Source organism: Castor canadensis, chromosome 14 (assembly GCF_047511655.1).
Source record: "Castor canadensis chromosome 14, mCasCan1.hap1v2, whole genome shotgun sequence".
Classification (NCBI taxonomy): Eukaryota; Metazoa; Chordata; class Mammalia; order Rodentia; family Castoridae; genus Castor; species Castor canadensis.
In genome coordinates, this window is record NC_133399.1 from 63,577,745 (window position 1) to 63,595,952 (window position 18,208).

Below are 18,208 nucleotides of genomic sequence, written 5' to 3' on the forward strand. Positions count from 1 at the left end.
ATATGCGTTTGTCCCAGTCATGAGGCCTACACAGAAGCCCATTCTGGTGGCTGAGGGTGCTGCAAAGCATTTCCTATAAGGTGGCATTTTGGTTTGTTGTTAGATTTTAAAATATATGTCTTTTAGGATGCACTTCATTACTAACAAATATAATCAATACTTTCTTAAAATGGGCACAATATTTGTATATTATTTATATGATATAAAAGGGAAATGGCCTTGTTAACTCTCTTCCACCTCTTTCATTTCACTCTTGTCCTTACTGGCTTAACAGCCTCTCCAAGACTTTTCCTTATCAATCGATAAGCCCCATACTAATATCCTAGAGCAAGACCCAATTTTTATTTCCGCCTTTAGGACAGCACTGCTACTTTCGGAACAATGTACCCATTATATATTTCCAATTGTTGGCTGCATACAAAATATGTTACATGTTCTACACACATTTTAAAGGATTTGCTTTTATATAAATAATACCTGCTTTTGACTTAGTTATTGGTAAACAGCAAAATAAATGCTTACTTTTCATCATTTCAAACATGATCTGAAACATCTTTTACTGACATCAAATACCATATGTAGAAAAATATGAATAGCAAACTTAAAATGCACCACACAATAAATGCATTTTAATCATCCCTATTAATTTTTACTGCAAGTTTTAAATATTTAATGTATGGGTAATATCACTATTTTATGCTGCCTTATGAAAGAATAAACTTGATAATTCTTAATGGTACATCTACTCCTCCAGGTCTTTGGAAAGGCCCAAACTATCTACAGAAAACAGCAGTACATGGAAGGACAGTGCCTTCTACACACAGTGGTGCTGCACATACTAAATGCAATTCTGAACAAACGCAGCTCACTTTTTCTCTTGCTAGAAATATCAACCTCAAGTTCATTTAAAAAATGGTTATGGAACAATAAGATAATCCCAGTGTGACAGATATCAATAAAGAATCTTTTGTCCTTCTCCTTCTTTTTAGGGGTGCTATTCATTTTTTGGGGATCACTGGGGTGAGGAAGGGATATTGTCTTACAGCTCAATTCATACACTGAATGGAGAAGTAGGTACCAAAAGTTAAGAGCCCTCTATGATATCTGCACATCTCTTCTGGGTAACAAGGAGGAAAACCACGAGGAAAGCAACATTGGAACTATGAAGACAAAAAAAAAAAAAAAAAAGAAAAAGAAAAAGAAAAACCCACACACATTGAAAAGAGCAAAACAATTCTGAATATAACAGAGGAGATGACAAATGGTGTGAACATTTCAAAACACTCTACAAATAAAACAGCATTATTCGACAGGATGCAACGAAATTGGAAAAAGCAGCAACAATCCACATGATGAGACACAAGTCATCTGGAATGAGCAGTTATGCATAAAAGCCACAGAGAGGATTTCTGTTCTTACTTGCACAAGTATCTTGAGGGATTTGAAAGGTCTTTCACCATGAAGCACTCGCCTCCATTCACACAGAAAGTTTTCTCCTTCTCTGCACACTTTACAAGATGGCTTGTCCCGGTGGTGGATGTAGATGTAGCTGGATAGGAAAGGAAGAAGGGAAAAGGTTCACCTCTACACTTGATTCCTCCTAAGCAGCCTTTAATCTTAAATTCTCCTAAAAGGAGGAGTTCATATCAGTTACAGAGCACTTCACCAATGTTTCAGATTAGACAAATAATAGCAAAGAAGTTAAGTACTTTCTGGGTATAATTTCATAGATCCAAATTATAAATGATTGTATTATAAGTTAATTTAATTCTAATTAAATGTGAAAGGGGGAGCAACATTTAAAAAAAACAGCATTATACCTTTTAAGATAGTTTGAAGGCAGAAGCCCTATTGTCATTAAATAACACTCATTTTCCAGGAAGACTCAAAGTTAATAGTATCTAGTCACATAAATGAAGCTCAATTTGGATATCAACTTTTCAATAGCAACTAACTGATCACATTCTTTAGAAATTATATTTTATGTGTATGTTGACTTTATGTGTTTCAGAGCAATGGATAGTAAGGGAAATACAATAATATGGTTTATTTGTTCAAAAAGGAAAAAAATACATATTATAATTGAATATATATTAACAGTGAAAAAATATTATAATCAAATATATATTATATATATATTACAACACACAGATCAGAAACCTTTCTCTACACAATTCTGTTCTACTCTCATTTCTACTATGATGGTCATTATTGAATATCTGATTGCTAACATACTTATGAAGAAATGGAAAGAGTCTTATATTCAGCAAATGTAGAGTAAAGCACTACCAAATTTATGTATTTTGAACTAGTAATATAGAAACAAGACCTAATTCTGATTTACAGTGTCTTCATGTGAAACCTTGACATTCACTTGTCAAACTTCACAGTCATGCAGAAATGAAGTTGGGAAGGATGGATTCACCAACCAAAGCACTTGGTCCTGAGACTCAAAGGATGCTCAGCAGCAGGATCTCCCATTTATGTGGCTGGGAAATCACGGACCAGTGATCAGTCTCAGCCAGGAAAAGTCTAATTTACATAGTGTTTACCATAGTTATTACCAGAATGAGAAGCAAAACCTGTATGAGGTCAGTGAAAAATTTATATACTTTTCAATAAAGTAAAACCTATCTTGAGATGAAATTCTTTTCATCTACTAGCATAGTCCCATAAATTCCTTGTCTTTCTTACCAGTATCTGTTTTATCATTTGCATGTGAGTGTCTGATGCTTTTCTTTACATTTACTTGACCTGTCATGTACTGTTTTTCCATTTTATTATGCCTTTTTCATTTCCTACTGAAGTCCTCATTTTGTGACTTTAAACATAATTTCTCCCACTCTTCTTGACTTTTATGCTCTCTGATCAGAAAACTCCACATCTGATTATTCAGTTTCCTAATTACTCAAAGCCTTTCTTATCTACTGGTCTCCAGTCTACTGCAGGTTTGTGGATCATTTTCACTGCTCCTAGCATGGCTTTTAGGAGGAACAACCAAAACAAATTGACCTTGGAGACAGATCTGGTACAAATCCCTCCTTCTGAGGGCTTTGTGTCCTGAACTATCCACCTGCCCAACTTTTCCATTTAAGAGAAAGGGATAATGACAATCTCAGAGAATTTTTGCAGACATTATAAATAATCTAGATAAAGGAACTGGCATAAAACCGGCTTCCAATGAATTAATGTACAAATCTTAATGTGCCAATAAGACAGAATCTTAATTTTGGTATTTAGCAATCAGACAAAAACCTTGACAATGACAATCCAGGAATTTCATATTGTATTCCTGAATCATTACTATGGGTAATTAAGAATTGGGTTAATCTTTTTTCTTTCTATGAGGTGCTGGGGGCTGAATCCCAGTCCTTGCACAAACTCTACCAGTAGGCTATATCATCCCTGGCCTGGGTCAATTTTTTAATTACGCCAATAGAACATCCTTTTCAAAATGCCATTCAAGGTTATTTCACAGGTCTACAAGCTAGGAATGAGGGAGCCTGAGAAGAGAGGTGATTTACCATCTCTCTACAGATCAGCTATACTTTAATAGAATCTTTATCAGAATGAGGTGAATGCAATTTGCATCTTTTGGTCTATAAAGCCAGAGTAGACAATATTTCTATACATGGCATAGCATATAATTTTGACATAATGTTACATCTTCATGTGAAAAACCTTATATAGGCAAGAATTAATGTATATTAATACATCTCTCCATGATAACAGCCTTTAAAAGATATTAGAAGGAAGGCTGGTTCAGCCATTAAAGGTTTTGTGCTTAAGAACTTCAACTGCTGACAGCATTCTACAGTCAATGACAAATTAGGCTGGGTATCCTTTCTGCCCCACATGACAGCACTGAATGGACCACCTGCAGTGGGCTGTCACCAGTCTTTCCTACAGAGGGACACTGAGCTACAAGCAGACCCTAAGGTGTTTGAATCCCAACAGGTTGCTGAGGATTGGAGCAGCAGACACTGCACAGACTTTTTAGAACAAATCCTCAGGCTTTTACTAAAAACAATACTAACATCTCCCCCCAATTCACATATACAGCTCCACATCGATTGTAAATAAATAAAAAAAGTTAGCCATGATACAAGCCAGAGATACCCTTACTCCTTAAACTCAGTGATCTTACGGGATTACGAAAATAACTAAGATTAATAAATACATATAAAACTAGAAATAAGTTGTTCATTTGGGGTTCTTAAAAATATTTCTCCCTGAAGTGATTATCCTTTTATACTATCCCAAAACACTTTACTCTGACACGTTCTGTTGAAAAACTCTTAGATCATTACTTGAAAGTAGTACTGGGACCTATGAGAGTAAAATAATTCTTAGAAGAAAATGAAATAGCAATGATTCCAGACAGTCATGAACTATTGTGTTTAGCACTTTTATTCTTTAGCAGCAGGGAGATTAAAAAAAAAAAGATCATTAATTACAAAGGAGCAATTAACTCCCAGGTGATACAAAGTGTGAAATGACTGGATTCAGCTGCTCTGAACCAACAGCCAAACACAAGAATAAACTGCAATTGTCAGAATAAACCACGATAGAGAATAAACCACACTCTTCAGATTTCTGCTACGTTTCCTTTTCCTCTCCCGCACACAGTGCACTGTCAGTCCTAAGCAAGCCTATAAATTTTACAGTGGCTTGCACACTCTGTATCACTAAGTCGGTTTCCATTAGGCAATTCTGCCAGAAAACAATGAAATGGACAAAGCAGGTCCTGTCCCAAACCATGCAAACACCATTCCTTCTAAGGAAGGTGAGAGGAGTTCACTAGAAGTAAGGCTTAAGGCTGCAGCTACAAGGGATTTCAATACATCAAAGATGACCTTTGTAGTTGCTCTGGGAATGGGGTGAAATTGATCTCACTCATTCAGTGCTTAATAAACCCTGAGCCCCTCTGCCTTGGGAGTAACTTGTTACAATTTAGGTGTTACCTTCTAATAAGTGCTAAATGAATAGCAATTATGAATGTTGCTAATCATGACCCCATACTATCATGTTTGTCATTTACATGGAATTCTTTATCTCAAACACACTTTCCTTGGTGGGTTAGCAACTGACATTGTAAAGAAGAAAAGTATAAGTAAAGCAGTATTTTATTATCAGAGAATGTACTAGCCTATAAGTCAGGGCTAGTGATCATGCCCAGGGAGGGTGGACATTCTCTGACTTAGCTGAGGAGAGTAAGGTCACCATTTAGGAACAGCAAGAATCGTTTGTGATGCAATAGGACTCTCTTTCCTTCCCTTCCTCTTCCTTCTTTGTAGCCCGGTTTCTTCACTTCTTCCTTTTCCTGCCTCTCGTCTTCCCTCCCTTCCTTCCTCTTTCCTTTCCTTTGCCTTCCTCCTTCCTTTCCTTTGCCTCCCTCCCCCTCCCCTCATCCCCTTTCCCTTTCCTTCCCTCCCCTCCCTTCCCTTTCCATCCTCTTTACTCTCCCCTCCCCTCCTTTCCTCCTTCCATTCTTTGCTGGTTGCCCATTATGAACAAGAAATAATGATAACAATTAAAGTTACTGAAGTTAAAAATTCTAAAACTGACACCAACTCTCCCTAAAAGGAAACCGTTACAGATAAGATTCGTTGAAGTGAGTATGGAAGCTAGAGGAGAATCAACTGTGCCAATTATCAGTAGGGAATCCTGCCCAGAGACCTCCCCAGTAAATTCAGCAGCAAAAGTGAGATGCCCCAGGGCTATTATAAAGTTGGCTGCAGTACTTTGCATTGGTGCAGCATTGTGCACAGGTGTACAATACTCTGCCTGTTACTGATGAAGAAAAACTGGACAAAGAAAAGCAAAAACACTGGTAGCCTGACTCTGGAATTTTATGAAATCAAGCTTCAAGTGCTATTTCTTAGGAAATAATTTTTCTGCAAAATGTGAAGAGAGATGGCCTAGCTTGAAAGTAGAACCATTGGATAATTGCAAAGCCGTAAGTATTAATAGCCTACTACTCCAACGGCCATAGCTGCTTGTCACTAACTTTTAATCACTAAATTTGCTTACAAAAGAAAAACCAAGAACAACCTGAGTCAGGAGAAAGAGAACCAATATCTTAAATACATGATTATTTTTAACTTTCAAGATATATGTAATATTTCTAACTGAACTTCCAACTTACATTAATTAAGTGTAGTTACAATTTCATATGTTATTCTAATAGTTTAAAAACTATAAAAATTTTTTTTTGACACAAATTCTGGCTAAATTTCCCAGGCTGGCCTCAAACTCATGATGTTCTGTTGTGGTCTCCTGAGTAGGGCTTAAAATATTTTAAAATAGTGTGATGTCCATATTGTATGGAGCATAATATAAACTTTGTAATTTAATGTCCCAGAAATCATACTATAACACACTTTTGTAAATATACAGAATAAAAGAATTTTCTGCTCAAAGTGGGCTAAAAAATAAACAATACTGAAAAGGATGGCTTACTTTTAAATGGTGTTTTCCTTATCAGTGAAGTAGATAGGACCACTACATGCATGCAAATTATTGATAAGAAATCACTCTAGTTTGCAGATTAGCATGAATTAGCATGAATAACCACTGTATTCCCCACAGAGCAATCATTAGATACTGTCTTTCCTGAGTGAATGAGTTTTTAGGCTAATTCTTAATGATTTACTTACAGAAAATTAAACTAAATAACTATATAGTTTTCTCAATGAAATTTACAAATGTTTAATGTTTTTACTATTCTGTTTTGCAGTTAATAGATTTTTAAAAAAATCTTACCTGTGATATTTTGAATGTCTATGAATTTAGAAATCTGCATTCTTTCTTGCTCTCTGATTTCCCAGTTTAAAAAATAAAACCCTAGAATTACTACTTTTGCTCAAATAGGGTTCCTCTGCAATTGGGAACTCAAAGCACTTGTCCCTGTGCGGAAATGCTTAGGTGGCTCTTGAAAGGGAAGCTGTAGAGCAGAGGCCCAGCAGGAAAAGCTGTGCACCTCACAAGGCTTCTGCAGAGGCCAAAGGGTTACTGGATGCAGTCATTAGCTTTCCATGGGAAAAGTCAGAGTCAGTCTGGAATCAGGAAAGCATTGTCATTCTGGGTTGGCAGGTTTCTTTCTTTCTTTCTTTTTTCTGCTTAGTAATTCAATCCTTTGCTGAATAGCAAATAAGGTTTGAAAAGGGGGAAAAATGTCTAGAGGAGATAAAAGAATCCTTTCAGACTTGAAGCTAATAAAAGTAACTGTAAGTAATATCCCATCTCTCCTTTATTGAGCTCTGCTAAAGGACCCAAAAGGGAGGATAGGAGTATTACTCAGTAGTAGAGCCTTGCCTAGCACATACAAAGCCTTGGGTTCCAGCCCAGCACAAAAAAAGACAAAAGGAAAAAAGAAAAAAAGGGTAGAAGGGAGGGAGGGAGGGAGAGAAGAGGCAGGAAGGAAGATACGGACAGAGGAAGGAGGGATAGAGGAGCAGGAAAGAAGGAAAGAAGGAAGGAAGGAAAGAAGGAAGGAAGGAAGGAAAGAAGGAAGGAAGGAAGGAAGGAAGGAAGGAAGGAAGGAAGGAAGGAAGGAAGGAAGGAAGGAAGGAAGGAAAGAAAGAGGAAACCAAGAAAAACTATCACGAACCCACAAATGGAACTAGAACTTTCAAAAGCAGCATTAGAGTATCTGATTTCATGATCCTCTAGGCTTACCTAATAAGCTGGAAACATCTGTATACCACCTACCAGGTAGCAGTATGACTAAACGACAAGGTGACAGCCAAGGCCAATGAGATTGACTGGTTTAACAGATAAACTTGGGTTTTAACATCATTTAAATCTATATAGAATGGTAGGTCTAGAAAGGACCTTAGCACATTTTACAGTTTATCCTACATTAAAAAGAGGATATAAATCATCTCAAAAAAAAAGTTCTGCAGTCCTTAATAAAACACTTCTAGTTAAGAATTCATAACTGTGCACAGGGGAAGACTGTCTAAGGTCACAAAGTGAATTAGGAATCATTTATTTTTGTTTTGTGAAATGTGTTTGGGGACTGAAGAAGGTTAATAAAACCACCTTCAGATACCTCTCTTCCTTATAAAATCTCTTGGCAGACCCTGATATTATTTCTTCTTCTTTACCTTTGGGTGTCTCTCCTCATAAAAATTATAATTTTTGTTGTAACACTGATGTCATTTGTAGCTAGGCAGTTGCTAAGCAAATGATTTGGTATCATTAGATAGTGTTATCCTTAGAAAAATAAGATTGTCAGGAAAGGTTATTTCTTAAATATACAAGTTACTGCTTTTTCTCTTTTTTTTCTGACAGCACATTTTATTCATGACATAGTCTAATCATTCTATCCTATAACGTCTTGGAGAGGAATATCTAAATGACACAAATGTCTCAGAGGATGTCACAATTCTTCCAGAGAAAAGTATCTTTGGATAATTGGCTGGGTGAAGTTCCAAAAAGAAAGCTAAATTTTCTTCTTCACGAAGCCAATAACTGTTTTATAAATGAGAAGACAAGTCCAACAGCTGAGCATGGTGGTTACACCTGTAATCCCAGCATTCAGGAGGCAGAAAAAAAAGAAGCCAAGTCTAGAAACATAGTAACAGAGGCCTGTTATATTTCCTACTAATCACTTATTAAGTTTTATTTAAGTACAAAAATCTTCATATTCAGGAAACTACAAACTTTTAAGCAATCTCTTGAATTTTTTCCCCATCAATACCTATTCTAAAGAGGTATAATCTGACTAGCCTGAAAAGGAAATATTAGCAGTCCATGTGACAGGCTTAATTTGATACGCTTATTTATCTCCCAGGGTAAATGATGAAGGTACACATTCTTTATTATACTCTGCATTTCCTACCAAGATCAATTTGGTTGGGAGAATGTCATGTCAATGTAAGAAATGTCAACCTGTCACTGTCCAAGCTAGTCAAAGTTTAGCACCAAACAAAGTAAGTCAAAACAAGGAGGTTGAAACTCCCGATAATAATCAAGATTCAGTTATTCAGCCAGCACTGAAATTGCCATATGACATCTAATGACATAGGTTAATTTATTCATCAACTAAAATACCTTTAGAAATGAAAGTAGATGAAAGGTTAAAAGAGAGACTTTATGAGGCAGATTCATTATCTTATTCAACAAATTAAACAACAATCCTGGCATTTCAAAAATTAAAAGCCATATGGCCATTTCAATATATACCAAAGCAACATTTGGTTTTACGCTGATGAAGTTGTTAATTTCTATAAATCAATCAAGCATTCTCTCTCAAAGCAAACCTATTTTAATTTAATAGCTACACAGAAGTTCAAATATACAGGAAGTGGATCAGGTCAGAGGAACACTTTGAAAGATAAGTAGAGAGGTATGATCAGTGAAACCCAGACTATTACAGAACTCTACAGGACAAATCACCTGGTTTCTTAAAATAAATAAATAAATAAATAAAAGGATACAAAAGAGAGTCAGAAAACCTGAGCTAGGGACAGAGAGAAAGAAAAAAAACTCAAAATAAAGGCCCATTAGAGAGGTAAGAGATGTATCAATGTATCCTAAAATGTGAACCTTATTTGGAAACTGATTCAAACAGTGATAAATGTATGATATTTATGAGAGGAAATGTTACCACCATTCTAAATAAATCTAACATTAAGGAATTTTTATCAATTTTATGTGTGTCTAATATATCACGGCTATGTTTTAAAATAGAATAGTCTTTACTTGTTAGAGATACATACTGAAATATGTGTACACTAAATGATAAGATGTCTGGGATTTGCTACTAAGTAGTAAGAGGCAAGAGAAGGGACTGGGACCAAGATGAAACAAAACTGATAACTGGCTGGCTTCATGGACATTTATTACACTATTCTTGTATTTTCATATCCATGTATAAACATATATTATACATAATGCTTTCTTTCTTTCTTTTTTTTTTTTTGCAGAGCTGGGGATTCAACCCAGGACCTCCTCACACATGTTACAGAGGTACTTTGATAAGCATTTATACCCCTAGTCTTATATAGTGTATTTCAACTATGTGCTTATATATGTTTAAAATTTAAACAAAACCAAACAAAACATAAGGTTGGTGGAGTGGCTCAAGTGGCAGAGTCAATGCCTAGCAAGAATGAGGCCCTGAGTTCAAACTCCAGTACTGCCAATAAATAAACTAAAATTTAAAACATAAAAAATATTGATTTCAGGTTTTTCAAAACATGTCTCTATAAAGCAGACATACATTTTATATTACCTAAAAGTATCTCCTTTGGCCAAAAACCTAAATCAAAATCATGCAACTCTTTTTTGGGGGGGTGGATGTTCCCATAAATGTCAAGAATAAGCAAAGGATGCTCTATCAGTGCTATTATTCAACATTATTCTGAAAGTTCTAACCAATGAAATAGGCAGGAATAAAAAATGGTGATACAACTTTAGGAAATGAGAAGATAAAATCATTATTTAAAGGTGATATGTTTTACAAATACGAAAACTCAGTGAAATAAAGGAATATTCATATTAGCAACAAAAAGTTTAAATTAATTTTGTACATCAGCCATGACTCTCCCAACAAATATGCAGAACAGGAAATATTTTAAATGGGTGACATGTGACAAAGGTGAATAAAGTCTGTGGCTGTGAGAGAAGACACTGTACTGATGGGGAAAGAAAATAAAGTTAATGGAAGTAGGAAGGGAAATGTTAGGTTTAGTGAACGTTAGTAGCTTAGTTGGGGTAAATGGGGGTGATAACTAAGGAGATGAAGTTGACAAAGCTCTATGATAACAATGCATCTGTATCAGAGAAGCTCTGATACACCTGGCTAGAATTTATGCTTAATATGTAGACCTCTGAGAGACTTAGGTTTTTGAGTAGGCCTATGATTAATAAAATTGATGATCTATTCCTTAGTCTTTGGAAGAGGAAGAAATGGAGATGAGACCAGTGAAGAAGTTATTTCAAAGGTTGAGGTGGGAGAGAAAGTGTTCAAACTAGTGTGATAACGAGGGGAGAGAAGTGGAATCTTGATCAGGAAATAACAGTACCGCGTTTTGCAGCACTGGGAAGGGAATCCAGAGCCTCGTGCATACTTTGTACTTACATACATTAAAATTAGGCAGGAGCTCAATGCTAGAATTACTTTGTTTTTCACACCTTGTATTGCACCTCTTGCTAAGACATTTATACTGCCTCACACACATTTTCTCATTACTCTTTTACTCAGTCAAGGAAATACTCATCATGTTACTAGATAGAGGAACACAGGCTGTTCTCAATATTCAATACTTGTTGCTAAAACTCAGATATCTGTTACCACCAAGACCACATCACTGATAACCGTCCTAGTTTGATGATACCACATGTCTGCTGACATAAAGGATCACATTTAGAATAGATGGTGCTGGAGCTGGGGGTACAGCTCAGTGGTATGGCGCACAATTATCATCCATGAGGCCCTGGGTTCCATCCCCAGCATACACACACAAAAGATGGTACCATAGCTGGTCAGGAATTGTAAGTTCATTACATAGATGATAAAGAGGTGGTGTTCCCATGTATCATCATGCCAGAAAATTATTTCTGATAAATGTTTTAGAGAACTTAAACTTTCAGAGTTTTGCATCAAGGGGCCTCCATACAAGTGTGATAAAAATGGAAATATAGACAAAATCCTCCAAATGTTTTCAGTTTCAGCCAGGCCTCTTTGAAGAATGGCTGTGTAAGAAAAGAAGCCTGAATAATATTCCTTAGACTATCATCCTTGCAGCTTAAAATATGCCTCTGTATATCCCTGGATTGCACATTGCTACATACTATTTAGCCAAATTACTGCAATTTCGTGTTTGTGTGATGACTGTGGACATAAACAGTCAGTTTCTGTTTCCACAAGCACAATATTTTCCTCACAGAGGCCAAAGGCTGCTGCATAAAAAGGAATGAAGTAGTAACAGCACAGCAGAGTCTATGAATCCCGTCCTGTCACACTTGGCTTGTGGCAGGCCGTATATTTTCACACAACTCCCAGGAGTTCCTTGTTCCCAGGTTTGTGAACAGAGTAACAAAAAATCCCTCACTGAGTATGACATGTTATAAAATGTGCATCTGCAGATTTTAGGCTCCCAGTACAAATTCTGCACAACCAAATAACACACAGAAATCTAGCTGTTTTCAGTATCATATTGACATTTCACAGGTGGCCAATCTGAAGAGGAATAAAGCAGTTTCAAGAAAACGAAGAATTTTAAATGCCTCAAGAAAACTATTTTCTTTTTGTTAGGTCCCTCCTCTTCCTACAGGACTAGCTGGTCCCATAGTGTTTAGTTTAGAAGTGTTGTTTCTCTAAAGAGAATATGGATTCCAAGTCAGAGGTAGGGGTGGTGGGGAGGTACTGTACTGTGCTGTGACAGAAAGGACAAGATGACAAATTAACTCTGACTTCACACCTGAAGAAGTCTTCCCTAAAGCCTGGATGGGAATGGTGATTGTGTGTGTGTGTGGTGTGTTTTAATTTCTGGGCCTCCACACTCAAATAGAACACAGGTACCTGTTTTTCTGCTGTTGGCAATAAACTTTGTTCTATGGAAAGGAACAAACAGGTGCATACATTGAACTCCCTTCCCAAATTACAAAATATAAAAAAAAAAAGAAAAAGAAATCTGGAGCCATGTGTTCAATGTCTTATCATCATCATCATCATCATCATCCTCTGTCTTTACTGTTGTGTACATAGCACTCAGGTGCTAGAAAAAGTCCAAGGAAATCATCTTTATTATAGTGAAACTGAAACAAGGAATGGGAAAGAACATTCTAGAAGGAAAGGGAGAGTAGAGGCCAGGCCTTGCCTCAGTTTGCATGGCTACTTCTCTGCAATTCCAGAAAAAGGGACTATGAAGTAGGTCCATACATTACATTCATTTATAATTTAATTTTTCCTCATAGCAATGTATCTATCTATGTGTACGGAATAAATGCTACAAGCAGGTGTTCAATACAGGTCTCTGTTCTTTTCATCCATTACTCAGTTGCTAATACCCTAATACAGACCAGGAAAGCAGTATAGACAAGGGAAGGGACCATGGCTGTTTAGCACCCAAAGGAAACTTACTTTAAAAACACTTGATATCCAAAGCATTCAAAAGCCAATCCTAGCAGTGTCCATTTTTCCAGCTTTATTCCTTAATTGACATACAGTTTGTGGAGAAGAGTCAAGCATCTTCAGGTAGATTTGCCATTTTCTCAAAAATATTATGAAATGTGTTGCCATGATACCGAGTGATATGTAAGCTGCATTTTTAGTTCAGCTCACATAGACCTGGCCAAACCTAGTGAGGGTTGTTCCAATCCCAAAACCACACAATCCAGTGGTGGCCATAATGAGGAGACATGGCAAGAGTTTTACTTCTGAACCCGACCCAGGAGAGGTCACAGGTGACAGACAGATTCTAGGGATATTTCCAAGCAGAAAAGAAGATCTTACCAGGAAACAAGACTAAAAGAAGAAGCTAACCTCTTGCCTTATTCTGGTCTATTCTTGGCTTTTCCCTTAAAAAATTCTTACCTCTGAAGAATTTTGAAATATAGCACATTTTTCTTGAAAGAGCTGGAGGTTTTTCTTCATTTCACACCTTTTAGTGTGTTGGATATACAATCACAGGGAAGAAATTGTCTCTTAACAGACAACAGTCACAAGTGGAAGACCTTTTCTATCCAGGGATTCCCTTCTCCTTACTCCTTAAGGCCTGACATTACAAACCAAACACTAACGCCTGGAATTTTTTTTCAAAGTCTGCAGAACTGAAGGAAGTAGACCATTATTCTACAGAGCCATATAAGTCTCAGGAATTAAATAGCAATTAAAAAAAAAAGGACCTCCATTGCTAGATAAGATAGATGTTATAAGAACTAGGCAATCCTTCCTCGACCTTTCAGATAGTTCTCCATTAAAAACATCATCAAACTTTGCCAAATGGATACACAGACATTTATATCATAGCCACTAGACTAGGCCGGTGGCCCAAGCTTGGGGGTGCTAATTACCCACTTGCTAGAATGCTCTGCATGGGTGTGTGTGCGTGTGAGAGCCTGCAGATGGGATTTTCTCTTCCTTGAAAAATCATACTGCATTCTGTCACACTTTGACTGAAAGACTGATTTTTGCTCTGTTTTTTTCTAGAAGAAATGACAGGAACTGAAAGATTCACTGAGAAATAATGATACAGGATAGTTTATCCTTAACTAAATGTCATTCTTACTACAATCAAAGTTTTTTTCCTCACAGGTAGGAAAATGTCCACAACATCCCATGAATTTTTCCCATTTTTGTTTTCTAGACTTTTGGTTTGCTTAACTCTAATCAATTGATAGTTGTTCATCATAAAGCCTGAATAATTTAAGCAGATTGACTATGCATTGATTCATTAGCTAACAATACTATTAAAACATGATTATTCTTTAACATTTTATAAAACACAATTTTAACCTTTCCCAAATTCAAGCCTCCAAGTACCTGCTTGACCATTTTGTTCCTTATTTTCGTTATTTCCTTGTATGTTTGTTTGTTTTCAGGATCGAGATCTGTGAATTATTTTAATAGCAAATGACTAATGGAAGGTGAATAAGCAGTATATGTAAATGCAACAGAATACAAATCACAAATGAATACATAGTGCCAAGATGTTTCTTGTAAAGTTAGAACTGGGCATTGGGATGTCAATAGTGAGAGCCACAGAATATACTAGCTCCATATATTTTTAAAAATCTTAGCCATGAATATCAAAGAGAAAGTAAACAACATACAGTCTGATGCTGCGTGTATGAAAGAAGGATGCTGGCTCTGTGGAAAGTTGGCATTCTTAGGACCCAGACAGCCAGAGCGAAGTTGAGTTCAGCAAGGACTCAGATGCCAGCTTTATAAGGTAATTCAGGCTATACCATCCATCAGAGGCTAACAGGAGGTAGACATAGGAGAGTTTACTGCAACCAGAAGGATGTTTGATGCCCAGAGCTGGTTATTTTCTTTTGTTTTTTAATTTGTTGAATGCATATACAGTATTCCTTAGACTGACAGACTGGCAGCTCTTATAATTTATGGAAAATTCTAGCTTCAAATACTGATGTGAAGTTGGAGTTTTCCATGTAGAGCTATAACAATAGCAGGATAGCAACAAGAAACACAATTTAGTTGAAAAAGTCTAATGAAATTTAATCTGCTGAGTCAACAATATGGTCTATGTTTCAGAATGACATCCTAGAGACAGGTAACCTAAGTGTCTATGCAAAGGTCAGAAGACAGAAGGTGACTTGACTCGGAATTGAGCCCTGTGGTCTTTTGACTTGTGGGATCAGCAGTCTAGACTCTAGACGACAATGGTGTGACCAGTTTAGCAACCCTAAGAAAGAGTTCACAAATGATCTAATTCTACAGATAAGAGATATGTCTGAGTTAATAAAATTTTCACTCTGTTTTACAGGCAACTCTGACTAAACATAGCATGAGGTCAGAACAAAGTTCCAACTGTGCTTAGATCAGAGAACCACAAGGGCAGAGATCCAGACAGAAGGAATCCATTACTATCCTAAGAACTACCGGAAATATCAGAGGTGGCACTGGAGGCCTAACTACAGATACTCTAAAGTGACCAGGAACATTTTACAATTCAGACAACAAAGAGAACATACTCTCTTTGCTCAGCTAAATATGATGACTTAATGAGGTAAAAATGACATGTTGAACATTAGCTGAGAAGTAGTCATTGTAATGAGGTTGAGACAAATCTTTCCAATGGTTACAATTTATAGTAGCATTACCAATTCTACAGGCATAATTTATCATGAGAAGCAAGTTTCTTAAAAATTATTAAAATGAAGAACAGATGCAGTTGCTGTCAAATAAGAAGGCCCCTTCACCCTTTTCTCACTCCCTACCTCCAACTCCTGTTAAAACTCATGACAAAAACAATAAATAGTTCTGTTTATCATTCTGTACAGAGCTACTAGATTCTTTACAATTTCCACTATAAATGTCATCCAACATGAAAATTAATTTTAAAATGAAGAAAGGTCATAATGAATTAGATTATCATTAGTAATTGTTATACACACTTTCCCATCCAAGGAGTATGGACATCAAAGAGATTCTCTTCATACTTTCACATGCTAGAGCTGATGTCTAGAAAACACTGCACTATTTTTCTGGGATGGTACTTGACTCTTCTATTGCCTTTTCTTATTGCAGAAGAAACAATTCATTCAATCTTAAAAGCCATATTTATAGCATGTGAAACACCAAAAATTATATTTTAATGAAGCTAGGAGTAAAAAACATCAGAAAACACTATAGACATGTTCACAACTTCCATTTCTTCTGGCATGCTATTTACCATGCACTGGACTTAAGGTAATCTTCAAGGCAGATGGAGAGGAGAGCACAGAAGCAAAGAGGGAAGATATTTTGTGACTGCAAAAGTGGAGATGTTCTCTGAATATCATATTTGGTTTTTAAGCATCTTCTTCCATCTTCATAGCATAAGAACTTTATAAACAGTAATGCAGCATGACTTTAGAGCACAATAATAATTTTCTACAGTAATCTTATCTTTTGAAATAGAAATAATATTTAGTAGGTATGTTGCATTGATAGTAGCAGTCATAAATTGTAATAGCATGGTTCTTGCTTCTATTCTTTTAGCCCTAGTTCCCTTTTATTGGAGCAGAAATAAATGTAGATGAAACTCAAGAGTAATATATGTAGTAATGCCATAAAAATTCTTAGCTAAGACAAAACAAACTGATATCCATTGATTATCTACTATGTGACAGACATTTTAGTATTTTGAATAACTTAAGTTTTTACAACTCTATGAACTAGGTAACATTTCTTGTTTTTCACAGATGATGATAGCAAGGCTGAAAAAGGTTAAATGACATGCCCGTGTTCTCAGTATAATAAAGAGGGGTTCCACCTGGGTGTGCTGATGTTGCCTATAATCCCAGGGGTGGGAGGCGTTGAAGCAGGAGGGTCACCAGCCTGGACTACCTAGTGAGACCCTATCTCAAAATAAACAAAACCAACCAACCAACCAAACAAACAAACAAAAAAGAGCAATTCCAGGGCAAGCTGACAGCAAGTTCCATAATATATCCACTAAAGTATTCTGCCTCATGACTCTGTCATTTCAGAACTACAAACCCAAAGACAATTTTTAAAATGGGTTTTGTGGCAGCACCTCTTAATTGAAAGTTAAATTCTGACTACAGAAATTTAAATGAGTACCTCTTATAAAACTCAGCTGTTTAAAATAAGACATCTTTCTTTTGATTAGGATATATGTAAGGGTCCTCTAATTAGGTTTGCTTTACATAGTTATTCCTTACAAATCTAATGCTATGAGTCAGAGATGACAGGGATAAAGTGTTTACTAATGGCATCGTAGTTAAAAACAAACAAACAAATGAAACACTATGTCCTTTCTTCAGGGTACTACAGAAGTCATATTCTTCTTCCTTCCAGCAAATATCACTTGCTGAACATTTCCCTGTGTTTGCAAACTGTATTGCTAGGGAATGAGACTTAAAATAATTCCTTTTAGGCTATGCATTCTTAGCAGAAGGTGGGAGGCTAATGTTAGTGAAATTGGTGCTATTTTAGTCATAACTCAGGAAAAATGCTCAGTCCACATAATCTAGTATTCTTTTGTCTGTTTCAGACTAAAATGCTTATCTTTTCTGTTATGCTTTCTGAAATCCATCTTGAATGGTTTAGCTTGAATTAGGAAAGTTACCAGAAATTCTGTTACATGACCACCTAGTGCTGAGTGTCAAAATAGATTCCATTTAACCTCCAAATTATCTTCATCTTCCTTTTAAAAAATATTTGGAAGAGAATATTTAATTTCATTTTGCAATGATTTCAAAGTTATTAATTCTTTTATTTCTTTATGAAGCCAAAGACAGGGAAACTCATGCGTATAAATGCATGGACAAATATAAATATGCTGAGATATGACTATGGTTGGGGAATTAGGGTAACAGGAACTATTCCAAATGAATTGCTAAATTTAGTTATGATACCTGTGCAATATTTCCTATTTGCATAAGATCTTTGATTGACCTTAATGCAAAATTAATACCACTAGGTCCTGTAAAAGCTACAATGAAGAGATAAGGGAAAAGAGAAAAAGGTATTTCTATAAGAGATGCAGATAAATGATGCAAAATG

General features: G+C 36.1%; 1 protein-coding gene across 16 annotated transcripts in view; it reads right to left on the reverse strand.

Annotated features, from left to right (window-relative positions):
* Nrg1 (neuregulin 1) overlaps positions 1–18,208 on the reverse strand; it is a 201,368-nt gene that overhangs the window by 34,402 nt on the left and 148,758 nt on the right. For 13 of the 16 annotated variants that reach the window (XM_074054674.1, XM_074054672.1, XM_074054671.1 and 10 more), the window contains one exon: positions 1,420–1,549. In XM_074054674.1, coding sequence (XP_073910775.1) covers positions 1,420–1,549 — 130 coding nt within the window. Of the gene's footprint in view, positions 1–1,419; positions 1,550–18,208 lie in introns of those variants that run through there. The other 3 variants (XM_020183005.2, XM_074054677.1, XM_020183013.2) reach the window with 2 other exon arrangements.